The sequence below is a fragment of the Metopolophium dirhodum genome, chromosome 4 (genome assembly GCF_019925205.1).
Source record: "Metopolophium dirhodum isolate CAU chromosome 4, ASM1992520v1, whole genome shotgun sequence".
NCBI classification, from domain to species: Eukaryota; Metazoa; Arthropoda; class Insecta; order Hemiptera; family Aphididae; genus Metopolophium; species Metopolophium dirhodum.
In genome coordinates, this window is record NC_083563.1 from 32330537 (window position 1) to 32355921 (window position 25385).

Genomic DNA, 25385 nt, shown 5'->3' on the forward strand with positions numbered 1-25385 from the left:
ATTCCATGCAATATTGAATGTTGAACTGTAATACAACTGCACGTATCATCACGTCTATTTGAATCGATATAAAATTCGTGTTAAAATCGACACGGTTTTCGTACGCATTATATACTTCTGACACGAATAATCCGAAACCAACGCATTTCATTAAAATATTAATGTTGCGCACGGAAAATAATATATAATGTGATCAGAATTCAATTTGCCTGAGTGCTTGAAGTCGTCAAGTGCGTATACGCGTACAATAATAAAAATCAAACAATTATTGTTACTTCGATAACTCGCGTCACGCGAAGTACCAGCTATATAATAATGGCGCAGGTTAAGAGAAACGTGATTTTAATAGATCAACGGGACTGCGGGTGAGATGATGATGATAATAATAATATTATTGTTATACTCGTATTTTGTATGGTTCTCGGATACGTAAACATTATAGGAACCATAAATATAGAGCGCCGTCCGAAAGAATACACGAAAAAAGAAATTAAGAAAAACATAACTTTCGGGAGCCATCGTCGTAAATATGTTTGCTTTTCCACTCTACCCATAAATGTATATTACACATTATACTGCTGTAGTTATGGACGCGGCACCTTACCGTATATTGTATAAAACAGGTTGGTAGAGAGAGGACCATCGGCGGTGGTTGGCTAATCGTAGTTTCCAATAACAATACTTGACGCTAAATTATGGAGCGTAGGTATGATATTATAAACCTATGGCCGAATAATAATATTATAATCTACCGGGACGCACGCGCATTGGTCGTCGGTAAACAAAGTATCACATATTGTAATATTATAATACTACGACCACGTACAATATAAAGATAATATCTCGTGTGATGCGTCACTATATTATTATTGTTGTTGTTTTGTGCGTGGTTGAAACTCACCACGTTAATTCGTTAGTACACACACACAAAGTTATTATTGGCCGGATGCCATAATATCATAATAATGATGTATTGAACGATTTGCACGTGTATATCACGTAGCAGTCGGGCTATAGTTTAATATTTACAACGTCGGCATACGTTCATACAGACAGACGAACGGAAACAATAACAACAGGACATGTCGATTGTTTCACACGATTCGTAACGAAGGTAGGTCAGGGGTGGACGGGTAATGCCGGAGCCCTGGGCTTCGGAAAATAAAATTAGAAAATGGATATTAAAAGTCGTTTCATACTGACATAACGAAGGAATCACTTAGAACAAACGTGGTGATATAATTATTATGTCATACCATAACCATTACATTTAAGAATATCGTAATGGGAAAAATAATATAATGGTTGGACAAAACCTGGGTCACAGTAATATTTTTAGAAACCCCTATATAGCTTTTTTGTTCCATGCACTGATTGTAACCTTAATTTGCGTCCTGGACCCTGGATATATGGTATCGCTCATGATACCAGTAGGCAGTAGCTGCTCTTCTGACTATTTTGGCGTAGGTAATTCAAACAGGATTAAACTAAATTTTCTACTTCGCTATATCGAAAGACTCACAGTTCTTTTGATTCAATTAATATGCATAATAAAAAAAGTGTGTATTTTTAAAAAGACTACACTTGTAAATACATTATTTTATGTTAGGTTTCGCAAATATTAATAACTGCCCTAAAGGTAGATACTCGGTACTCTATTAAATCACGATTGTAATATTATGTCATCGATTAATGCACTACGACGGCCACTTAGTGTAACGAGGAATGCTTGTGAGTCGTGAATGACAGAGTAAATCAAATACTGGAACACTACTCGCGGAACTCTTCAACTATATTATTGACGACAATAATATCATTGCGCTTTGTAGACGGATGAAAACCGATAGACAAGTACCAATTATGCGTGTAATGTGTTGCCTATATATTATTATAATATCGATTATCGTGTACAAGCGTGGTGAGTGCAAATAGTAGAATAAATATATTAATATAATATCTACAATGAGTATGATAATATGACAATGTATATTTTAGTGCGGTGACTATATATGACACACGTGTATAATATTATAACAATACATTTAATATAATACATTTTGAATCCTATTATTAAATTGTGACGTCGAGGGGCGGTCACATGCGAGTTTAGTTTGTATTTCGATTAGATGAATCACTGTTTATTAATTTTTATTATACGCATGATTGTAGATCAGTGACTAGAACATCGTAGAGCACGATATCATATGGTCGGTTATTCATACCTATTTGTCATAATATTACACTAATGATATTATGATCCAGAGCATACCGCAAGAGTTCATTGACATGGAATTATACAATTATACATATTTTATATACATCACCATCGTAATTTATTCTATCGAATCTTTGGATTTTTATCTCGACGAAAACGCTGCCAGACACCTATGATAAAATAATAGGTTTACGCGACTGCAGGGGTTTGCACCAGAAATGTTTATTCAGATTGTGGGTGCTAGATGAGTGTTCAATCACAGGGATAAAAAACATGCTTACAAACCGTCATTGTGTTCCGGGTTGAAATGGGTTAATACGTATATTAGTTATTATAGTACTTAATAAAAAAAAAAACTCGATTTCAAATCCGTGTATTATCTTAGGTATTTAGAGTTTATGCGAGACGTTTATTAGAATATTATTGTGGTTCTTAAAACACACCTTTGATTAGGTACTGGAAGCTATAATAATTATAGGATGCATAGACACCGCGTATCGACAGTGCAATATCATATTATACCGTTAAATTATTATGAATAATATATTTTAGCTTTTCCTCAAAAACGGCACCTAATGAGATTTTTCGCGCGCACTAGCCGCGTTACAAATACTGTAGACAGTGCTGCATTCGCATGACCTTTTCGTGGGAAACGCTATTGCGATAGATATTCATATAATATAATAATATAATATGTATATGCGCGCATATATATCGTATTATATGTACGCCACCGCCGCCGTACGCACCGATCCAGTAACCGTCCGGGAAGCCAATGGACTCGCGTGTAAATAAATCTTCGGAGGATAAAAAATTTGAATTTCGAAACGTCGGCGAACGATGACTGAGTGCCCCGTAATGTATCAGGCACCGTGGAACGGCGTATTTTACAATAGAGTTTTACACTCGAATGCACAGTCTGCCGTCCTCGCAGCCCTCCCGCCTGCTCCACAGCCTTTATATAGTGCATCGAAATAAATTCATTTTTTTTTCTCTTGGAACGTTTCCACTACTACTACTACTACTACTACTACTACTACCTACTACTACTACTAGCTGCTACTACTATACTACTAGCTGCTACCACTACACACGTGGCGACCGGTGCGGAGCGGAAGAATAAAATATTATAGAGAAACGTATACAAGCTCGCGTATCGCAAGGAATTTATGATAACCGTGTGCGGGCGCGCAGTGTGGAATCCAAATGACCGATGGCAAGAGAAAACGCACGGCCACGCGCCGGGTGAAACAAAAGGGACCACGGAAAATAGGAAAATCGAAACGATACGCGAATCGACTTCACTCGGTAGATGTATATAAAAAAACAATATTGTATTATTATTATTATTAAAAACGATCAAATTCGCTGAACTGAATGCACCACCTATGTTGTATAATAATGATAAAATAAGTATCTATAGTCTATACCCACGTGCTTACACGGGGTTTCGAACGTAGTCGGCTCAGCTGAACCTTTGCGACCCACTCGTCGAGAGTCCCACACTTCCTGTTTATCCTGCTGGATACATACGGCACGTGTATAATATCGATGTATAATACGATAATATGACTACGTCGTTAAAACACTGCACGACAACGATATTGTTCGAACCTTTTTTTGTGTTTAGTACTTCTGTTATAATAATAATAATATGTATAATATATTATACTATACATGTGTCACGTGGCAAATGCGACGTTACATCGGAGAACATAAAGTTATTTTTCTACAAACATCGGATTTTCGTGATTTTTTAATAAATAAATATACTCCGGCATAATTATTCATTATTTATAGCCGTGTTGCGGACATAGTTCAAGAAAAAAAAATGGCGGTGACCATGCTTGGCGAATCACTCTGTGTATATATTATTATATTATAATATTACAGTGGACCTGCATAACATTTTACACTCAAATGCATCGAGTTCACTCGGACTGCGTTGCTGCCTTGTGAGCATAATAATGAAAACTTCACCAAACATCGAAACACATTTAAGTTTCGCGTTTTAGACGTTTTAAAGTGATAAATTTAATATATATAATATACCTATGTGCAGCCGAGAGTTGAGAAATTCATGTTGTACCATAGATCGGCGTTGTATATTAACAACATCCGGTCTTTTCGTAACGTGAATCATTTTTGCGATCCCCCCTCCTGTATTAATGAACCTGCAGTGATTCATATGAATTTTTAAAGTAACTGCAAAACCTACAGAAAGATATCGGGTATCCTCGTTCCAGCGGATATCATCAGCAACTTCAATATTTATAGTGGCATTAAGACCGACCCCCTCGAAAGTAACGAAACAAAATGGCAAAGGTAATTACGACCATTTACAAGTTTATAAATACGAGAGAAAAAAAAAATCGGTATTATTTCCTAGTGCCACAGCGCGCTTTACCCCTAACAACCTCGAACGTAATCACGGTTTGGTTGCGGTAATTTAATTTTTCCTTATTTATTCAAAATCACAGGTAGAGAAAAACACACTACTTATCTTTGATAATTATCAAGATAAAATTGCACGGACCCGTGACAAAATGCCGTAAAATAATATACGAAATGCAAAATAAATTTTGTGATCTGATTACACGGTATTGCATAAAATAAATTTTTAATTAGACCTTGTGTTCAACCACTTGGAAATAAAACGCAAAACGTATTTATAATACACGGTTAACGTGCCCGCGCACTACACTGAAAAAAAAAATATAACTAAACAGAGTAAGACCATTATAGTAATAATAATTTTTTTTTCTTTACAACGAGTTTTGATATACCCACCTGATTATAAATCGGAATATTCGTTCGAAAACAATATTTTACATTATAATATACAATGTAATAAAACAAAGACAGCGATGAATAAAACATTCAGAGGAAAGTGTATATAGACGTAAACACGGTATCAATGAATTGTGCGGGTGGAAAAAAAACTGTTTTTCTGTTTGAACAATTTTTAACCAAAATTCGATCAACTCTAGAAGCACTTCAACAACAGACACAAAGTTATGTTATTAAAATTAAAGACGATTCAACAACTATTTAATAGTCTGCGTAGCTTTCCCGAAATGTGTATTCATAACACGTAGAATAAGTTTGAGAAACGAACGGCAAACGCTATAAAATTAAACATTTTCAATATATAATAATAATAATATCGCATCATCCGACGTTGTAGAATGCGTACAGATGTGATATAAATAATATTAGACTCGCGTATCATGGCCATTATATATCACGCGGCGATGAAAATATTATATTATGCGTTTTCGGTTGCGTTCTCGTTCGAATATTTTTGAATCTCAACGGCGCGGCGGCGTCAAATCGTAATATTATTATTATTAATCTCTCGGCATCGCGGTTACGTGGTTTGCACGCCGCCAAGCGATAACTGTGTGTAATAATTTAAGACGTAAAAAAACACAAAAAATAAAATAAAACACGCATAACATCAAAATATAATATCAACTAATAATATATCGTCTAAAAAGCAAGCCGTGTGCAATATTTCCGGTAAATTAACCAGCGCGTGTGTTCGTAGAAAATTGGATTAAATGTTTAACGTTATATTATATGCCCGCCGCCGGTATACACAGATAATACGACTTTGATTGATCGCCGTTTTATAAGCGTAAATATTATAATATGTTGTATACGTTTGATTTACTATTATACCGACATAATATTATATTATTTATGTTAAATGTTATGTGTTTGTTTATATATTTTTTTTTTTACGAAAACAGTGAGAATAGCTCTCGATCTGTTGAAGTCAAAATACAATTTAGTTCTCGTGGTAGACAATAAAATATAATATTTTTGCGTATATTATCTACATCGAACCGGTGTGCGTGTATAGTGTATAGATACATACTATTATTATTATTATTTGCTGTAATTATTACAGGTATAAAACTCGCACCATCCATCCGATTTTCTTTTGTGTCGTTGTTAGGCACGACAAAACGTTATTTATTATATTATTTTCCTGTGCTCATTTATAGTCATAATAATAAGCACGTTTGAATCCCAGTATTAAAATAATATATAATATTATATTATTATGATAGGTGACGAAATTATCATGCGTATGTACAATCGGAAAGTGGGCAATGGCGTAGCCAGTGGGGGTGGTTATAGATTGTATGGGTCCTTACTATCCTTACCTATGAGGTCTCCGAGACCATATTTATGTAAAATATATAATATTTACTAAGTCTTTTGGATATATAGAATCTATACTATAGATACTATGTTATCATGATAATATGGTTCCATTTCATATTTGATGAGATATTATGAAGACTGATGACTACAGTGAGTATGTAAAGCCCTCCCCCCCTCCCAAGTTATATTTAAATATTTTACCCCTTAAAAAAATCCCGGCTACGCACCTGAAAGGGGGTATATTATATTATTTTGTATACATGTGTGCTGTGTGCATACTAATGCGACGCGGCTGGATAGACACTTGACATGTAGTGTTCTAAACGATTTCATTTCACGAGTTTAATAATATAATATTATTAGCATGTAGATACAGTATAATAAATGGTATATTTCGCAGTCTATATTTATATTTTTTTCTCGCGTCATTGTCAACATAAACGGAAATTATACAAAAAACGAACTATATACGGTAAAAAAAACATTTGAGGTATACGTGCATCAAAATATTACAATAATATAGGTGACTTTATAATACGGTCGGAAACGGGACGCGGAAATGTATCAATCGGCGGTGGCGACGACAACGATATAATAATAAATAGTAATTTCTCCGAGAGATGGTATATTATAATAATATAGTCGGAACAGTATGGGAGACGGTTCGTGAACACGTATATAATGACGTGAAAGAAAACTTAGATCTAATGTTTTATATTATATTCATATTCATATAATACGATGAAAATAGTAATAATACATTATATGTGTTGTTATATTTACGCGTTGTTTAACCGTCTATATATATATAAAAACTCTATCTCGAGTTGGCAGCGGGTCTTCTCTGTCACTCTCTGATACATCGTCCTCGCCCTGGGCCCCCACTCAGAGCCACATATAATTTTGGACTTGGACTCTGGCACGCGAGCGAAGTACCTCTATTCTTCCCGGGGGAAATGTTTCGGCGTTGGGGGTTGGCGGCGGCGTCGACGACGACGACGACGCCGAGTGAAGCGCCTACGCAGCTGCCATCAATCTTCTCTCTCGAAGGCTTCTACATACACGAGCTGTATATAATATTATTATTACTATCATTATTATGATATGATATTATAATAATACATGACCGCGGTTTGAACGAGAAACTGTTTTCCCGGTTCGGCTACCTTATATACCTATACAACCAGCATGATAATAACATGACGTATACTCGCTGCAGCTATAGTATATATTATAAATTGAATTGAGGATTGGGCCTGTGACGCGTGCACATATATACTTACTGGCATGCGAGACGTGCGTCCCTGGACTCGGCCCCCGCCGCGTATATAGTGCGCTGTAATAATATATTAGTCCCTCTCCGACCCCGAGCGCAATAGGTATGTATTACAATATTCGTGAATATTTGTGTGTACATAAATACAAGTCGCCGGCGGGCGTGCACGACCGACGGAAACTTTTATAATATAAATATATATGTATCATTTTCGCGTACGGAATATAATATTATTGGAGTATAACGTTGTTTTTTCGTTTTTGTTTTTTTGCACCGAAAGGATAAACGAAAATACTATATAATACCGCCTACATATACGTGCCCGCTCTCGTACGTATTATGCGTTTTTCCACCCCATTTTTTTTATCCTTTTTTTCGGATTCGCACGCTATATGGATTTCATACTCCACCCCATAGCCCCTACCCCCCCTAACCCATCATACCCTAATAACCACCACACTAGCTTGCAATTCAGTGGTAGCGGTGCACGTAATAGTAACATTCGTACATACAGAGGCGGTGGAAAGGGTTCCATGGTGTGTGGGTTGTGGTGGGAGGGTGGTGTGAGTGGGGGTTAGTAGACCAGTCGCATATATATTATACATGGCGCGAGGGGGAAAAAAAACGCATTATTGTAACACTATAATTAACCAGACGAATTTATGCATGGAAATGGAAAACAGTTTTTTTTTATTCCCCTCCGCTAATTTCCTTCAAAGTTTAAACGTTAATACGAAATAAACTCGGTGCCGTGCCCTGAAAACGCGCCGCAGCAAGAAACACACGTCATTATAATATTTGGTTTTTATATTTCATATTTATTTTTTTCTAAGCCCCGCAAAACGAAAGTAGGCAACTCAATAGGCGCACGCGTTCGATGCTATGATTATTATACAGCCTGCCCAATTTTACAGACAACTGTTGTTCCCCTACTCCTGTGAAAACGTATATAATAACCACCCATCCTCCCCCCAGACACCAGCGATGATAATTTAAACACAATATAAAAAAACTACGAAACGCACAGTTATTAACACTGACTATATTATAAACTGTACGCGCTGGCGTAAATGTATAACGTTGCCACTGCAGACTTTGGCGAATTTTAAAATATTATACGTAAAATAGGTACCTATTTTATCCCAATATCGCACAAATCATTAAACGTCATAATATTATTGGATCCGGACACGTTTTATGTGGCGTGTCGTATATATATCTTTGGTCTGCGCAGTGCGGTGCAACACAAATATAGTACATAATGTTTGTTTCGCTCGGGAAACGAACCTTTTCAGGACCGTATATTCCTAGCTAAGAAACCAATTATTAACCATTAAAAGAAGTGACATTTTTCTGCGCAGCATCGGTTTTTTTCATACGCAAAATATCGAAGTAAAGAAAAATGAATTTGCACGGAAAAAATTCTCATCTTTTTATTGTGACAAATGGGTTTCTTAACTATAGCTATTGTAGATATTCTCGGTTCTTTCCCGTGCCAATTGCAAGCCCCTTAAAAAAAGGTTTTGGGTCGTTCTCTCAAGAGCAATTCACTTACAGCGTTTTATTTAATAATAGGTATATATACAAACATTTTACACACCGTTAAACTCGACAAGAAAATTGTTTAATAATTTGACTATGTTAAATATAATTTTCAACCGAACATCGTACAAAATATTGCCACAAAAACTGCGATATACCTGCAAAAATTAGGTTTTAGCTATTGAATATTTTATCAATAAATAATACATAAGCTTTTTAACTGTTTATAGCTATTGTTAAAGCGCAGGTACAGAATAGTCATTCCGTCAAATTATGTGAAAAATAAATGACGGATTACTAAGTGGAAATAAATGTAATTTACGAATTAAAATAACAATTTACCACTTTCTCGGAACGGTAATAATAATATGATTGATTGATTGAGTTTAAACATTTGTAAATGTCGATCGTGTAAAAAGCGAGGCCTATAATCTTGTAAATGTATATTATATATTATAATATATTTGGTACCTACCTATAGGTTGTGTTTTTTTTTTATTTATTAAATTTGATTCTGGCTTTTGAAAAACATTCCATCAAAATTTGAACATTGAATAATATAAAAATGGTTAAGCAAAACGGTGTAAGAATTAAACAAACATTTTTGGAATATTATTACAAGCGACGCGAACACAACATTATCGCAAAGGGTTTATAGTTGCACGCGTGTTAGCCATAGTGCCACCACCGAGTGATGTTTAACGGCGAAACCAAAAAGAGACGGTCGTCTAAATGATTAGAAATACCTAGAGTGAGAGAGAGATGGGTAGACCGAGGTAGAGGAGGTAGAGGAGGGAGTGTGAGCACCGAGAGAAAGAGTAGAAAGCGAGAGTAAGAGAGAGAGAGAAAGAGAGAGAGATTGAGAGAGAGAGAGAGAGAGAGAAAAAAACAAGATATCGCGTGACATTTTATCAGTATTAAATTTCACGAGGTCATTTTCACCCGGAGAAATAAAAACACAAACGTCGACGATGACATCGGAGGAGTGTAATCTACTTTATTACCACGCCACAACCACCACCACCACCGCCGCCGCCGCCGCTGCTACTAGCTATACGGCGTGGCTTAATCTAAATTTGTTGTTTACAACAAGTAAATGTTTTATTTGTTAGCGTGTTAATGAAACATGTGCGGATGCGCAGACGACGGAGACAGACGATAGATGTGTTCAGATCGGCTAACGACTGACTCGCAGGAACCTCTCGTTCAATCCATAACTCCATACAAACTACATCTTATAGATTAATGACGATGTGATATTATTTTATAATTGTGAAAATGTACTTTTGTCGAACAACCATTATTTTACTTTTTCCTCGACGACAGCTCTAAATGGAAAATTATTCAAGAACAAATTTAACACCTACGATCGACGCGATATTATTATTATTATTAATCCAGCGCTAGAATACGTCAGAACGAGATCCATCGTTATAATATTATTATTATTATTATTATTATTACAGGTTTGTCGTGCGGCGGCAGCGACTGTGAGTCGAACGTGTATATAAATTCCAATTATTATTATTATTATTATTATTATTATCACTGCCAGCCGTCGGGGGTCATTGTCTCGTAAAACATTATTAATAACGAATTAGCGCTTTTATCAAGATTAACAGTATACATCTCTTCACATTGTGTTCGGATTGCGCATTAATAATAATTAACCATTAATAAATCGGGCGCGATTAATATTAAACGACAATCACCACGATTCAGTGGCGGCTGTGTTTAATATAAAATAACATACATAATACATAATATCATATACAAACGAAATGAAAATATGAAATGAATGATTTTTTAATCGAGCGTATCTGAGGTTACAACTTACAATAATTAGCATCATTATTAGCGACTATATAATAACCTATGAAATATGTATATTTTTACTCGTATTTTACATTATTACTACTATACTATCTGTCCCACCCGGCGTTGCCTGGGCAAAGCCACCTCGGGTAATTTTTTTTTTACATTTACAATAATATTATAAATTATAAGGGTAAGTTGAAAGACTCAAAAACGCATTAATTGTATGTATATTAAGTATTTTCACCATTTTCTATTGAGCTTCACTCGAGTGCAGTTTTTTTTGTGGTGCATTCTATACTATGGTATGTACGCTATATAGGTGTATTACAGTTTTAGGATACTTCAGTTCATGGACAAATCGGCGTCAGTATACCTAGCTTTTTGAAATATTTCGACCTAGATGGACGTCAGCAAGTCGCGAATAGCACTTATTTTTTTTTTTTACTTACAAATAATTCCACCCGTGTACATAGCAATGGAAAAATAGACGTATCATTGGAAAGATATTGTATAGTATATTAATTGCATAAAAAAAAATGTTCACATAACATTAGGACTTTAGGACTGGTAAAATACAAAAATAGGAATAATACAACCGCGGCGCCATCTGTCCAGTAAAAACAATAAAATAAAAATGTTAATGACCGAAGTTGGGTAATATTATGAAATATAAAAACCAGTATATCTAACTTAACCAATTTTTATATTATAATAAAATAAATAAATAGTTACCTAATATTATAGTTAGGTATTCGAGTGTGTTCATCAAAAAGGCAATGTCCGTACATTCGTAGCAAACTCAAAAACTAGAATCTAAAATACTTGTCTTTCCCGTATTACAAAACGTTTATCCGAACAAAAAGAGTTGAACCACAAACGCCGATACCGAACTGTGTGTGCAATAATAAATGCCATATCTTAGAGTGTTGATTTTACAACGGTTTTTATGGTTGAATTTCGATCAATGAACAATACTAGCTATTATTATTATCACAAAATTGTCCATGGAACGTCAAGTGACGATTTTTCCACCGTCTCCGGGACTCAGGAGAGATGACGTCCGTTGGAGATTGAAATCGCACATTGTCTGAACAATTCAATAGATTTCGTTAGCTCTTTGGAGTCGATCGAATGTACCAATACCGTGACGTGTGGAGTACTTTTGAGAACTAATAATATGACATACCTACTCAAATTTCATTCACTCGTCTAATAGATACATGACTTTAACATTATAGAAAATAAAACTATATAATAAACCCAAATTCTTTATGTTTGATTTAATTAACTGTCGCAGTCATTAGACTAAAAATTTTCTAGCAAAGTAAAACTTAGTATGTAATTTCACTAGTTTGCAAAGCAAATTTTTAGCTTTCCAAGAGTATTTCATACAAACATCATAGACAATCATGCAAATGCAAGAAGTCCCAAACCCTAATAATTATAAGTATATTTACTATCTGGTTATGTAAACTTTGCGTGATTCGTATTTCGTATAATGTATACGATAGGACATAAACGGTTATTATTTTGACGAAATAATTAAACTATAGTCTTCACTTGACAACCAGACACACACACCCCCTCACGAGAGCGCTCGACGTATCAGTTCTGCTCCTCGGTCGTCCACGTTGGCTTTTATACGAATCGTCATCGTCATAATATCACAGTCGTCGTTGTTAATCGTAATCAATTAACTTGATTACCACGAAAACGGCGAAGCGGACCGCCACCCACTCCCCGCTTCGGGCGGAATGCGCATCCTCGGGCCTATCCTATCCGACTCACCCAACCCCCCAACTAGGGTAGTGGTATATTAGAAATGTAAATATGAGGTAACAATCGCAAACCGTATACATAAATGTGTGTATATGTGTGTGTGTGTGTGTGTGTGTGTGTGTGTGTGTGTGTGTGTGTGTGTGTGTGTATGATATATGGTCAAGACGAGTGGTCGGTCGCTCAGAGGTGGCGTGACGGCGGTGCGGACGAAGGGACATTCGCAACAAAAATAATACAAGCGACAACAATACGCGCGCCAGCCATGTTTGCTTTTTGACCGAGTACCCCCGTCAACCTATCCACGGCCACCCGTCGTCCGGAACGTTGATGAAAACGTAGATTATATCGTTACTATTATTATTATTATTATTATTATTATTTGCGAAGTAAAATTCGCCTACACAAGAGCGCGGCTCGTGACGTACATATTATTATTATTATTATTATATAAATAATAAACATGTACACAGGCCACGTGGCGCCGTGGGCGGAGTGGTGACTGCTGTGTATAATAACATTATAATATATTTATTATCATATTATATCCACGACTATAATACACATGCCACACTAAACTGTGCTCCGTCACGAGATCGAATCAAACGTTTTTCTTTCGGGCTTGTTGTCACTCCTCCGCCGCCATAAGTACGCGTTTGGTGTACATTATATTATAACGAAAAAACTCTGAAAGTTTATTTTTTCCCCGCCACGGACAGGATCTATGTTTAAGTAATTGCGGTGATGGATGTACGATTGTTCGTTATGATAACTGCATGATGGATTGGTGGTAAAGCTCGTGTAACATTTGGGCGGCGGGGAAGTGATACAGTGGTGGCAGTGGAGACGGTGGAAGTGGTGGTCGGACGGGGTGAGAAACCTTACAACGCGGCGGTGCGGGGCGAGTTTGGCGAAAACATATGGAACATAAATTCGAAACAGCAGACAGACAATTTAGGCGCCAACGTTTTCGGGTCGAGATTAAACGTTTCGTTTTATTTATTTATTTTTATATCCTCGAAAACAAATTTCGGCGAATAAACTCTCATGATATTTACCCCCGGTGACGTGACGTTTATGTTATTTTTTATTATATAGTCTTCAATATGTCGTCGTTCGACCTTATTGGTGGTAGTTTTTTTTTCCGCAGAACATAATAATATTATTGTACAGCCGTAGACATAATTTAACCAATCCCATCTGTTCGTTATTGCTTATACATTCATTTATCTTCAAATACACATACGTTTGACCAACGTGTAACCGTTTCTATCCATCTGTTGGTTGTAGTTTTTTCATTTTTCATTATATAATATCAAACGACGAGGATACATGATTTAATTATAATCTCGCACCTATTTGTTTTAGTATAAAAAAAGATTCGTTTGTAAATAAGTACCTACGTTTTAAATCTCAAACACACAATACACAGTTGTATTGTTTGCGGACGAAACAATTAATTAAAATGGTATCTGTAAAACGAATTTCAACCTTATACTTTGAACCTCTACTTTGACCAAGATAAACGTCTGTTTATCAAGTAAACTTTATATTGTTTCAACATTTTGTCGTCAAACATAAGAGTATCTTGTTAAGTTTTTTTTTTACTACTAATTTGAAATGCGACCAAAAGTTTATTGCGGAGTTCTGGTTATTAAAACTTTAACACGCAAAAAATCAAAATTAAATTATCTTAAAACACGAAACTAGGTCAAGAGAAAAATTGATGAAAAATTATCAAGTGTAATATATTATTATATTATCACCGAGAGCAATGAAGCAGTGACTTATTTTAATGTCCCCGTGTGCACCACAGTCGCATCGGGAGGTTCTCTAAAACACCAAAACCCTTTTCTGGTCTCGTACGTCCTAGCAAACACGACTTTCCACTTTGAAACATAGTTTCAGACTAAAATGATACCAGGACAAATGTTATTTTTGAAAACTCTGAAGCCTTTAGTAGTTTAGCCTCAAAGGAAGATTTAAATATTCATTGAATTTTTATTGATTCGACAAATATTTTTACAAATAATAATGTGTTCGAATCAGCAAAAGATCACACAAAAATATGAAGGTAAATAAACATTGATAAATCGAAAATACAAGAAAAAACCATAAAATAGTATTATGATTGAGTTCTGTTATTTTAAATTTATTTATTTTTGAATATTAAATATTAATAAAATAACATGATATAAAGTATAGTATAGGTACTGGAATATTATTGTACGTTATATGCTTTTAATGGTAGAAGAGAGGGGTAAAATATTGAAAGTCACATATACTTCAGATACCAAATTACCTGATACCAAATGTTTAAAACTTCTAGAAATGTCGATATCTGTTAATAGAATAAGGAAATGGACAATTTTGGTTTAAATCTACAATGCACATGAATCATCAAAAGTATTATAAGATTTTTCAAGGAACATAAATGATTAATGTCTTTAACAAACAAATACAAAAAATGTATATTTCTTATTTTATTGTAAAACGATAAAATATGTCGACAGAAAACATTTATATTGGTAATGGTGTTGTATTGGATGGGTCATATAATAATTATTATTTTATAACTATTTCGTTTATAATACCAAAAGTACCGACCCAAAAGGCTACTGCACGTGCACGTATATGTATGTGAGTTTATGCAAACGATATTTTTACTTTTTGTTATATACAATATAATATATAATAAACAAATTATACGTTGCTCCCTCGCAGGTCAAATTTCCATTATTTAATTTGCTTGTCTTTACCCCGAACCGTTTCGTTGACTGATCCATTGCGAAATCAGGAATAACTTAGCCACAATTAGGCAAGGAAACCGGATACGGAATTTCCGAAGGTAAAAAAAATGGTACACAAAAAAAACTAAAAATAAAATATAGGGGAAAAATAATGAGTCATTTATCATATACATAAAAAAAATATATGGGGAAATGAGTGGGATTTATAAATATATTTACACGTCAATTCACATTCGCGTGTCTAACGTTATTTGTCCCGCGCACACATATATTTACTAACCCTTCTCCCCTACGCAGTTTCCCGATTATAATAGACTTGTAAAGGCATGGGGTGTTACAGGGGTGAACTTCATTTAAACTTATAATGTATACATGTACAAGACTTACCTCTTCGACCCAGACGACTACAACTCGTGTCGTCATATTGTCTGATAGACTTTTATTTTATAAAATATTAGCGTTATAATATATCATTATAATACAATGTTACATTATTATTTTCCTACCAACATCCCAAAATCATTGTTACGTCCTACATTTTAAATGTCTCTGTATGTTGAGATAGTTATAATATATTATATTAATATAATTAAAAAGTACGTTCTTGTTAGTGACCGATAATTGTTTAATCTATATAATGGTTTAAAACCGATAATTTATGGTCGAAATATGTTGAAAATTGTATAATAGCTGTTCTTAAAATAATACAACATTTATAATATACACAATATAGAGAATATACATTAAAAATTGAGTCAAAAAATGTTAGATTTTATGTATTAGTGTAATACATGAACATTAACACCAAATATAGTTTTAAATTTCCAAATAAATAACAGAATAATTAAACAGAAGGAAAGTCATGTTATGATAAACACAACAAGTATATATATGTTCAATATTTTTAATATATGCATATATACAATATACGTATAATATTTATAATATATTATATAATATAAATGTATACATATACGTACAAAAACATAGTGTACCGAATTTATACATTAATTATACAGTATGTTTCAGAATGACGTAACTAGTAGTGTTATTTTAGACTAGAGTAGGTAGGGATATTTTTAATGTGGTTTTAAAAATATGCATACATATTTTCCGTGTCTATAATATTACACTGTGTTTTAATTATATTCGCCACTATTATAATTAAAAGATGTTTGCCCCTTTCTCCACGAGTTTGAACATAAATTAAACTTTTCATTACACTTTATCACATTAGAAACATTTCCAAAACAACCGTTTTGCAGAGATAATTTCCCGAATTTGGCGGTTCAAACACTAAAATTGTGTATTCATGCTTATTCACAGAAAAAAACGCGTGAAGTTAATATGTATATGTATAGGTACTGCGCAATATTTGGAAAGTGGTAACTACCTACAGTGAATTTGGGGCACACGTGTACGTTTGTCATAATATCGAACTTAAAACGAGCAGCCAAACGCGCAGATAGGTTACGTCATTTTGAAACATTTAACCCGTACGCACACGGTAAGTTGTAGGCAGTCGATATTGTAGGTACCTAAAGTGAGTGTTCATCATTACCTACGCACAGAATTGCAGCTGATTTGAGAAAACGATACACGGAAATTCACCGGCTACGCAGCGTAATGCGGTCGGGCGAGACCCAACATGCAAGAACAACAAAAACTATGTTTAATAATTTATTTTTTTATAAGGTTTGTGATGAAAAACTAAAATTTAAAACAAAAATAACGAAATATCATAATACGCCACATGCATGGTTTTTTTATGTGCATTTAGTAATATTCTGCCGGTTAGGGGGGGGGGGGGGGGGAGGGATGGTAAAGTTTTTGTTTCATTTACAAAAATATTATGTAGGTCGTGGATGGAATCGAAATAAGTCATTACACATTTTGAAATTAATTCGGAACATGAATAATACAGACGGGGTGGAAAAAACTACAACAACAACAACCCGGTAACATTTAATTGAATGAAAACAGAAATATAATTTCGGTCTAGATTACCTCCGCAATATGTTTCCTATCGGATGCGAGATATATTGTTTAAAAACTAATTTCCCGCAAATATTGCGGGGGCTGAAAATATATTGTGTTGTTTTTGTTACCTACTTCTATTTCATTTTCCTTGGGGAACCCTCCATAAGCGGTTGCAGCTTTTCGCACAAACGCAGGAACACACGCTGAATCAACAGTTAAGCCCGTGGGCCATGATTTTCGTAGGACGGCGACGAAGAAGTAAAATGTCTGAACAAGTGGAATGAAAAATGCGGGAAAAGGAAAATGTATACAATATGTTATTATTTTTTTTCCCGATATACCCCTTCGTAAAACATCCTCCCAAAATAAAGCAAAATCGAAAATATTATCGTGACGTTTGGAATTATTAAAGGAAAACATGTAAATCGTTTCTAACAAAAATTAAATATGGAAATGCCTACATAGAAGTCTGAGGAAATATAACACGACAGCAGGAACTGTGTGTTGCTAGAAAAACCATCTGCCGGTGGAGGGGGAGAGGGGGTTCTGATTTTAAGACACTGGGACTCTGATACCGAGCTAGTGGAGTATTTAACCTATCCGGGAGATTGATACCCCTTTGACAATTTGTTTTAAAAATAGTTTTTTGCAGACCAATAAAATATTAACGTGGAAGGGTATTTTTATAATCATGAAATACACGCTTTCATAGTTTCGGCTTTTGAACTTCAAAGTTCAAATGTTTTTATCGAATGTTAACGAGTGAATGTCACAAAATTACAATAATAACTAACGCTCAAGTCTCGTCCGTGTCCACTTACATAGTATATTATACGATTGTGGATGGTCAGAATATTTCGTATTACATAGATACGTCAACGTCGCCATTTTTGTAACACGAATCACAATTTGGTCTGATTGGGGTACGGAAATTAATATTTCCTGGTGAAAATAAACTTACTATAAAAATAATAATATTAAAATGGTTCATACTTTTATGCGTGTGAAAAATATAAAAAAAGAGCGTGTCGCCGTGACGGCTGCAGTTGCAGCGAACGCGACTGTGTGTATGGTGTTAAGAAAAAAGTGTCAAGTACATTCACGTAATTAAAATAAAAAATAATATGTGTGTTTATAAAAATAATATACCCGTAAAAAAAACGTACGGGTAATTTTTAAAAGTATTTTAAATAGTAAAACGATTTTTTTTATGGCGAATACGAACTCAATTGGTTAAATATCGAGGGAAATTTTTATAAATTAAAATCGCTATAATACCACATTTTCTCCCTTTTAAACATTATTTATAGTGATGAAAACTCACATTTTAATCGAGTATTTAATATATTTCTAGTATATATTGTGAAAGACAATTAATGTCAATGTGTACGTTTAAAAGAGCAAACAAGGTGTACAAATTTAATTCCATCTGCCACCAACGCGTTTTAATATAATATATATTTTATTTGACCCGATTTAGCGTGCGGCTAATATATACAATCTAATGTAATATAATATGCAAATCCTTCTGAAATCTTTATCATCCTTGCATATATGTGTGTATGATTTTTCGTTAAAAGAGACGGTAGTATTTTAATGTCATATAAAAAAATGCATATTACTTTATGGTCTTTAGTCGTACTTATGAAAAATTTTATGAGAAAATATAAAATATTATGCACACACACTGCAGCGCATAACACTTTATTTTTGATGTTGAAGGGGAAAAACTATAAATTATAAAAATTATAACTGTCATATATTTTTAAGTATAGGTAACCCTTAGCTATCAGTCATGCATTTTTTAATCTTAATTAACATTATCTAAACTTTGCAGATGCACTGGACCATAGTTTATTATTAAATAGATTTCTAGTTTGATCAACGATAATTTCATCTATATAATTTAACGATCAAATTTAAGAAAATTTAAAAAATAACGATTTCAATTTGGGATAAAACACTAGAAAAATGCATCTAGTAGATAACTTATTTAGTTGACACATTAGTGTGTGTGTGTGTGTGTTAGATGTACACCAACCAGTAAAGTCCGCTTTCAGTTGTACCAGCTGCAGTATATACCTACTCACGCCCGCGGTCGTGTGTCTGTTGTTTGCCATAATAATAATAGTAATAATAATAATAATAATTATTATTATTATACTCGCGTTATGACCGTCCGCCATTGCCATTTGAATCAATTATTCAAATGCTCCTCGAGTCTCAACTAATTAATATACACGACCCGTCAACGCCGCTGTTATTGTTATAATATTACGATAACCGACGGTTAAGAATTAACCGGATTTCGACCGTTTCCTGTAGATTTTAGCCATGAGCGGCGGCGGCGCATTATAGCTGTTTCCTACATTATATAATTTTACCGATTTCGTCCCCGGATAATCTTAGTAGTCGCTGGCTACTGAAATAGTTTTTTACTTATTATTTTTACTCAAAATGCCTACCAGGTTAACCAGATATGCGATAAGAGTATCAAATTTATCAATTTTTTGAAATTGTAAAATATCTCTTTACTTTTCCAAGGCCTTGAACGTAAAATAATGTACGGTATATCAGTAATAAAAGTATTTAAAAACTGTTAAATTCATAATTTTCGCACTGAATCACAACAGATACCTACTATATTATATAATATTAGTATTCAATAACTACCTACTACTCCGCTCCGTTGACAATATAATGATCTACCTATACCTTTTTATTATTTAATGATAAAAACCTTTTTATATTTGTTGGTATGATTTTAGATTTCTTTGAACTTGGTCGCACAAAAAAATGATAGTATCGTGATGTAAGTATAGTAATGATGAGTATCTAGTTAATTAGTTATATACTTATATATTGTGATCTATTATGTGATCTATTATATATATATTATCTTAGTATAGGTATTGATAATATCAATATATTTCTTGGTGTCCGCACGCTGCTCCAGTTTAAACTTTAAATACTTGTATAACTTATTACTAGGTAATTAACTACTCGTTGTTTTTACTACTCTTTTATCAACATTTTCGGAAAATTATCATGCTTTCGTGTATAAAATAAAGAAATGTATGTTGTCATTCAAAAAAGGCAAAAACTTAAACAATTACAACGATAAAAAAATAGTAACAACTATAGTAACAACTATATTTCTTTCCATAACGAAGTTTCGTAATGCTTTTAAACAATGTTTAAAAATATTTTTGAAAACTTGTCGAGGTTATTACTGCATAATATTGGTATGGTGATCGGTATTGTAGTTATACGTTGTTTTTAAAAATATTACTTTTATTTAATATAATAATAACTATTATAGTTAAAATAGTTTTATTATGTGTTATTAAAAGAGCTAATTGTTCGTTTAATATCAATTAAAATTGGAATTCTTTTGAAAAAACTACGGCATATTTTATGATTAATTTTTTGATATTATCAATGCGTCAAAGACGGTAAAGGCAATTAGAAAATTTAAGATGTTTTTTTCGGCAACTGGAAATTGAAGTTATTTTACTTTGTCGTACTACAGAGAGCTGATGGCAACCAGAGGGTCGAGGTAAAAAATATGATGATAATACTTATATTAAATTATTATCGTCTACATGTATCGTTATAAATTGCACGCGACGAAACGTAATACGTGCGAGTCGTCGTAATTTTTTGAAGTACGTCCTCCAATCGTTACAACACTCGTGAGCACACGAAGACTGATGACGAGAAGGAGCAGGACGACGGAACGTTTATGTCGTCGTGTACAAAAAAAAAAAAAAAATGCAAACAAACGGAACAAATGTGTATTGTGAGCTCTGTACATATGTGTTACATCGTTGAAAATTGATTTTGTTTCAGAATAACATTTTAGTATGCGTTTCCTCCGATATTAATATCGATTTTGCAATAGTTGGCCGTAAACATTTTACGGTACGATGAAAATAAAGGTCTGTACTAATAACCATCAACCGAATACGTATTATATTATAGCTCTTGATAATTATTTCGAATAATACTAATAGGTATATCATAAGTAAATTAAATATATTTTTAAACGAACGTGCTGCACATGTCCAATGTCTACCGTGGAACATGATATAAAATAATAATGTAAGCTACTTATTTCAGTTTTAAGCTTATATCACTGTATACACTTTTTCTGATATCTTAAATAGCCGTTGCTGTCGTAGATGTACCTACTTTTTAAAAAATACAAAAAATAAACAAAGGTACCTACCTAAATTATTATTTACACGCTATAAAAAACACAACAAAATAATAATTGATGATTGATTTGTGATGACCATTTAATATTATTTTCTCGGTCAGACAATATCAAAGTGAACGTTTTGGGCTTGGCGTGAAATTTAAAAGCAAGTAAATTTTTAAATTATAAAATTTTAAATGTTTTTAATCGAAATGTGTTAATATCCCAAGGGAGGTACGTGAAACAAGACAATTTTACACAAAACACATTCATCTCACGGCCTCAATTTTTCGAACCGTGATGACGTTAGAATTTTCCAAAGAAACAACTCAAAAATCCCATTCGATGTAATCTTATATTGAAGTATCATAATATAACAACATAATATTTTATCTCGCGGTAAACTATCGTGCGGAACGCGTTCGAATATAAGCAAGCGAGTTCACGAGCTGTTTGATGCGAGATTCAATAATGTACGATCGTCTTAAACTAAAATTTAACAAAGTTCGTACGTCAGGGCCGAAATCGTGGAGTTCCGAGGGAAACACTCGCATAAAAGTCGGGCCGCGTCTGAAAACAGAACGGAATATTTTACACGGGTTTGATTTAATTTCAATGGGATCTGACAGCGCTCATGTGCCGTTTGCAAAATTCAACACAAACACGCTGCAGTAATGTAGCCTGAAGTGTATTCACATATTATTATTATACATTATGTGTACACAGCCGGCGGCGTGGCAGCCGTGAATCGCCTTGGGATATCTGACACATATTTTTTTTCCTTCAACCCCCCCCCCCCCTCCTCCATGGATATTGGTGAGACGCGCGCGCGGAGACGGAATACGATTTGACATGGATAAATGACGGTAGAGTTTCTACTCAACACGCGGACGTCAACTAGAATCAATCAGTTTTCCCCGCGGCAAAGGGACGATGCGATGACGCGAGTGCGTCGACGGCGGAGGCCCGCACAGCCGGGTGGTGCGATGTTCATATTATTTTTCCCATTCCACGACTTCCAAAGATTTCATACTGAAGGGGAGAGCCGCCGGGGTACAACAATAAGTTGCGCCTAATGGTATATTATGATGATAAAAATAAAATTCCGTTTTTCCTTTCGCAGTACACACTGCATTATTATGATATTATTGTACATGCACCTGCTGCAACATCCGACGGGCATATTTTAATGTCCGTTTAATCCTGGTAACGTTGCTAGAACAAATTACGCAAAATATATCCCTGCTGCCGACCGCCACCGCCTGCTCAGCCCGTTTGATTGGCTACGATATGAATAATGAAGTGCAAAACCTGGTGGGGTCCGTACACACACAAAAGCCTTCGGCGCGGAAAACTCCCGTGGGATACCTACGGGGCCTTAAGACCCTCCACGAACGCCCCCTTACTTTGATCACCACCCCACCTGCAACGGTGTTATATATAATATGGTGATAGAGAAATGTACCGCCAACGAGCAACAAACTTGGCGGTAGCGACGTCAGACCGAAAGAAACAACAACAACAACAATTTATAATATACGTTATGCGAAATAATATAATGTCGGCATGTCGCGTTGGTACGATAAGAAAATTTAATTTAAAAGGTGGCGAGAGGTTGAAAATCAATACGACCACAATAGTATACAATTAAATAATATGTAGGTAATAGGTGCAATTTGCAGTGTACTCACAGTCGGTTTTTAACGTCGGTGGTTTTCTGGTCGCCCAATTTGTCCTTATGCTCCTGCTGCCCAGCCACTGACCGTTCATCGCGGCGATCGCACTCTCGGCTTCCTGCAAGGATCACACAAACAACATCAACACTTGATATCACAATGAGGCCGTATTGTAGTTATATATATATATATGATATTATGCACAGTATAACGATATTCCGATGTAATATATAGGTAGGTATTACAGCTGCATGCGAAGAGAGGAGACATTACGGTCCTACCGACCATCCCTCCCAACCCTTCCAAAACCGACAAATTTTCGGCCTTGCCGTGCACACACGATCGATCACTACGACAGACCGCTCGGCCGACCATTATTATTATGTTCTGCGAGGTCCACATCGGAATAGAATATCAATTACTCGGGTACCGTTTCTGACGTGTATTTACCCGTCGAACGCCGTGTCTATTATATTGTTATTACATCGCGCGGCGTAATAATTAATAGTCAAAATATTATCATTGTACGCGTGCATCACGTAACATCACGGTTGCACAATAATGTGATATTATAATAGTTAGGAACCTACCATAATAAATAGTAATATACGTATAGACTACGAGTCGGACCGCCGTACATCGATATTGAACTTACAGTCAATTACTGCACGGTGCAAGGCGATTTTCCAGTAGTCATACATAATATGCAGATATTATTCTATGTTCGTATAATAGTATATCATATTTGACTATTGCAGGAGGTTAAGTGTGCATTTTTATTATTGTTATTATTTGTATCGACCGATGGGGTCGTTCCCCCGCCCGCGCCGTAGCGTCGTCTCTACGACTCGGGCGAATTCGAAAAATTGCAAATGAAATTTGGCGCGCTGCAGCTCGTTGAACTGGCAAATTGCGATTGGGCTGACGTCTATTCCGTTTTGATATCTCGTCCGTTTCATAATAATACCAATAACAAGCGCGTCATATTATCATTTCATGCGTCGCTTTTCCGCGTTAAAAAATCACATTTACATTCAAACGACGGTCTGCACGCCGAAGAGTAACACAAACGCTGTTGGGGAAGCATATTATTCATCGTTAAAACCCTAAGTTGCGTCGAAACGTCTGACTATATTATTATTGTACTACGACCACGGCGAATACCTACACGTATTTTAATTGTATTTGTTTTAATCGAATCGCGCGAACAGCGATCAGCTTTTACGCTTAAATTATACGTTTATACAATAATAATAATAATAATAATAATAATAATAATAACAATAATATGCCCATATTATAAGAGCTACAGTGATGAGGAGAGGTCTGATGATGAGCGCATATATCGAACTCGTTAAAGACAATACTGCGTTATTGTACACCGAGACCCATTCCGTTTTGGGACTGTTATATACATACCTACCAAACGCTTCACCTGTAGCTAGGAGGGACGCGCGGGGTGAGACATTCGTATAATAATCGCGTATTACACCTCTACGCAATAACACACGATATTATAATCGTTCTGAAATTATAAGCATCAAACGAGTCCGACGATAACATAATAATTATTACCCATATCGTTATTATAATGAAAATATTAACGTCCGTTGTGACGTCAACGTTTTTTTCAAAATCATAATGTTATTGTATAATTGTACCGAGCTATCGATGTTTGTTTACACCACTGCTGTTAAACGTAATAATAATAATAATACGATGTAAGTACAAGTATTGCACTGCTGTGTAGGTCAAACGTGCATTTATCAATTTATGACCACGTGGTTTTATAATATGAAGTATTCGATACACACCGCATAGTGGCTCTGAAGTTGATTATTCTCGTATGGCGATATTAATATTCGTAATTTATCCGTAGACCACCGCCAAACATTTTTCCAAAACAGACCCTCTTCAGTCCCTCTTCGATTCGGATTTTTAATTTTCAATTAAATCACTTGAGAATCTTTTTATT

At 34.8% G+C, this 25385-nt stretch overlaps 1 protein-coding gene across 4 annotated transcripts in view; it reads right to left on the bottom strand.

Annotated features, from left to right (window-relative positions):
• LOC132943749 (nucleolysin TIAR) overlaps window positions 1-25385 on the bottom strand; it is a 356895-nt gene that overhangs the window by 21307 nt on the left and 310203 nt on the right. For all 4 annotated transcript variants that reach the window (XM_061012833.1, XM_061012834.1, XM_061012832.1 and 1 more), the window contains one exon: window positions 23426-23528. In XM_061012833.1, the coding sequence (XP_060868816.1) occupies window positions 23426-23528 (103 nt within the window). The remainder of the gene's footprint in view (window positions 1-23425; window positions 23529-25385) is intronic.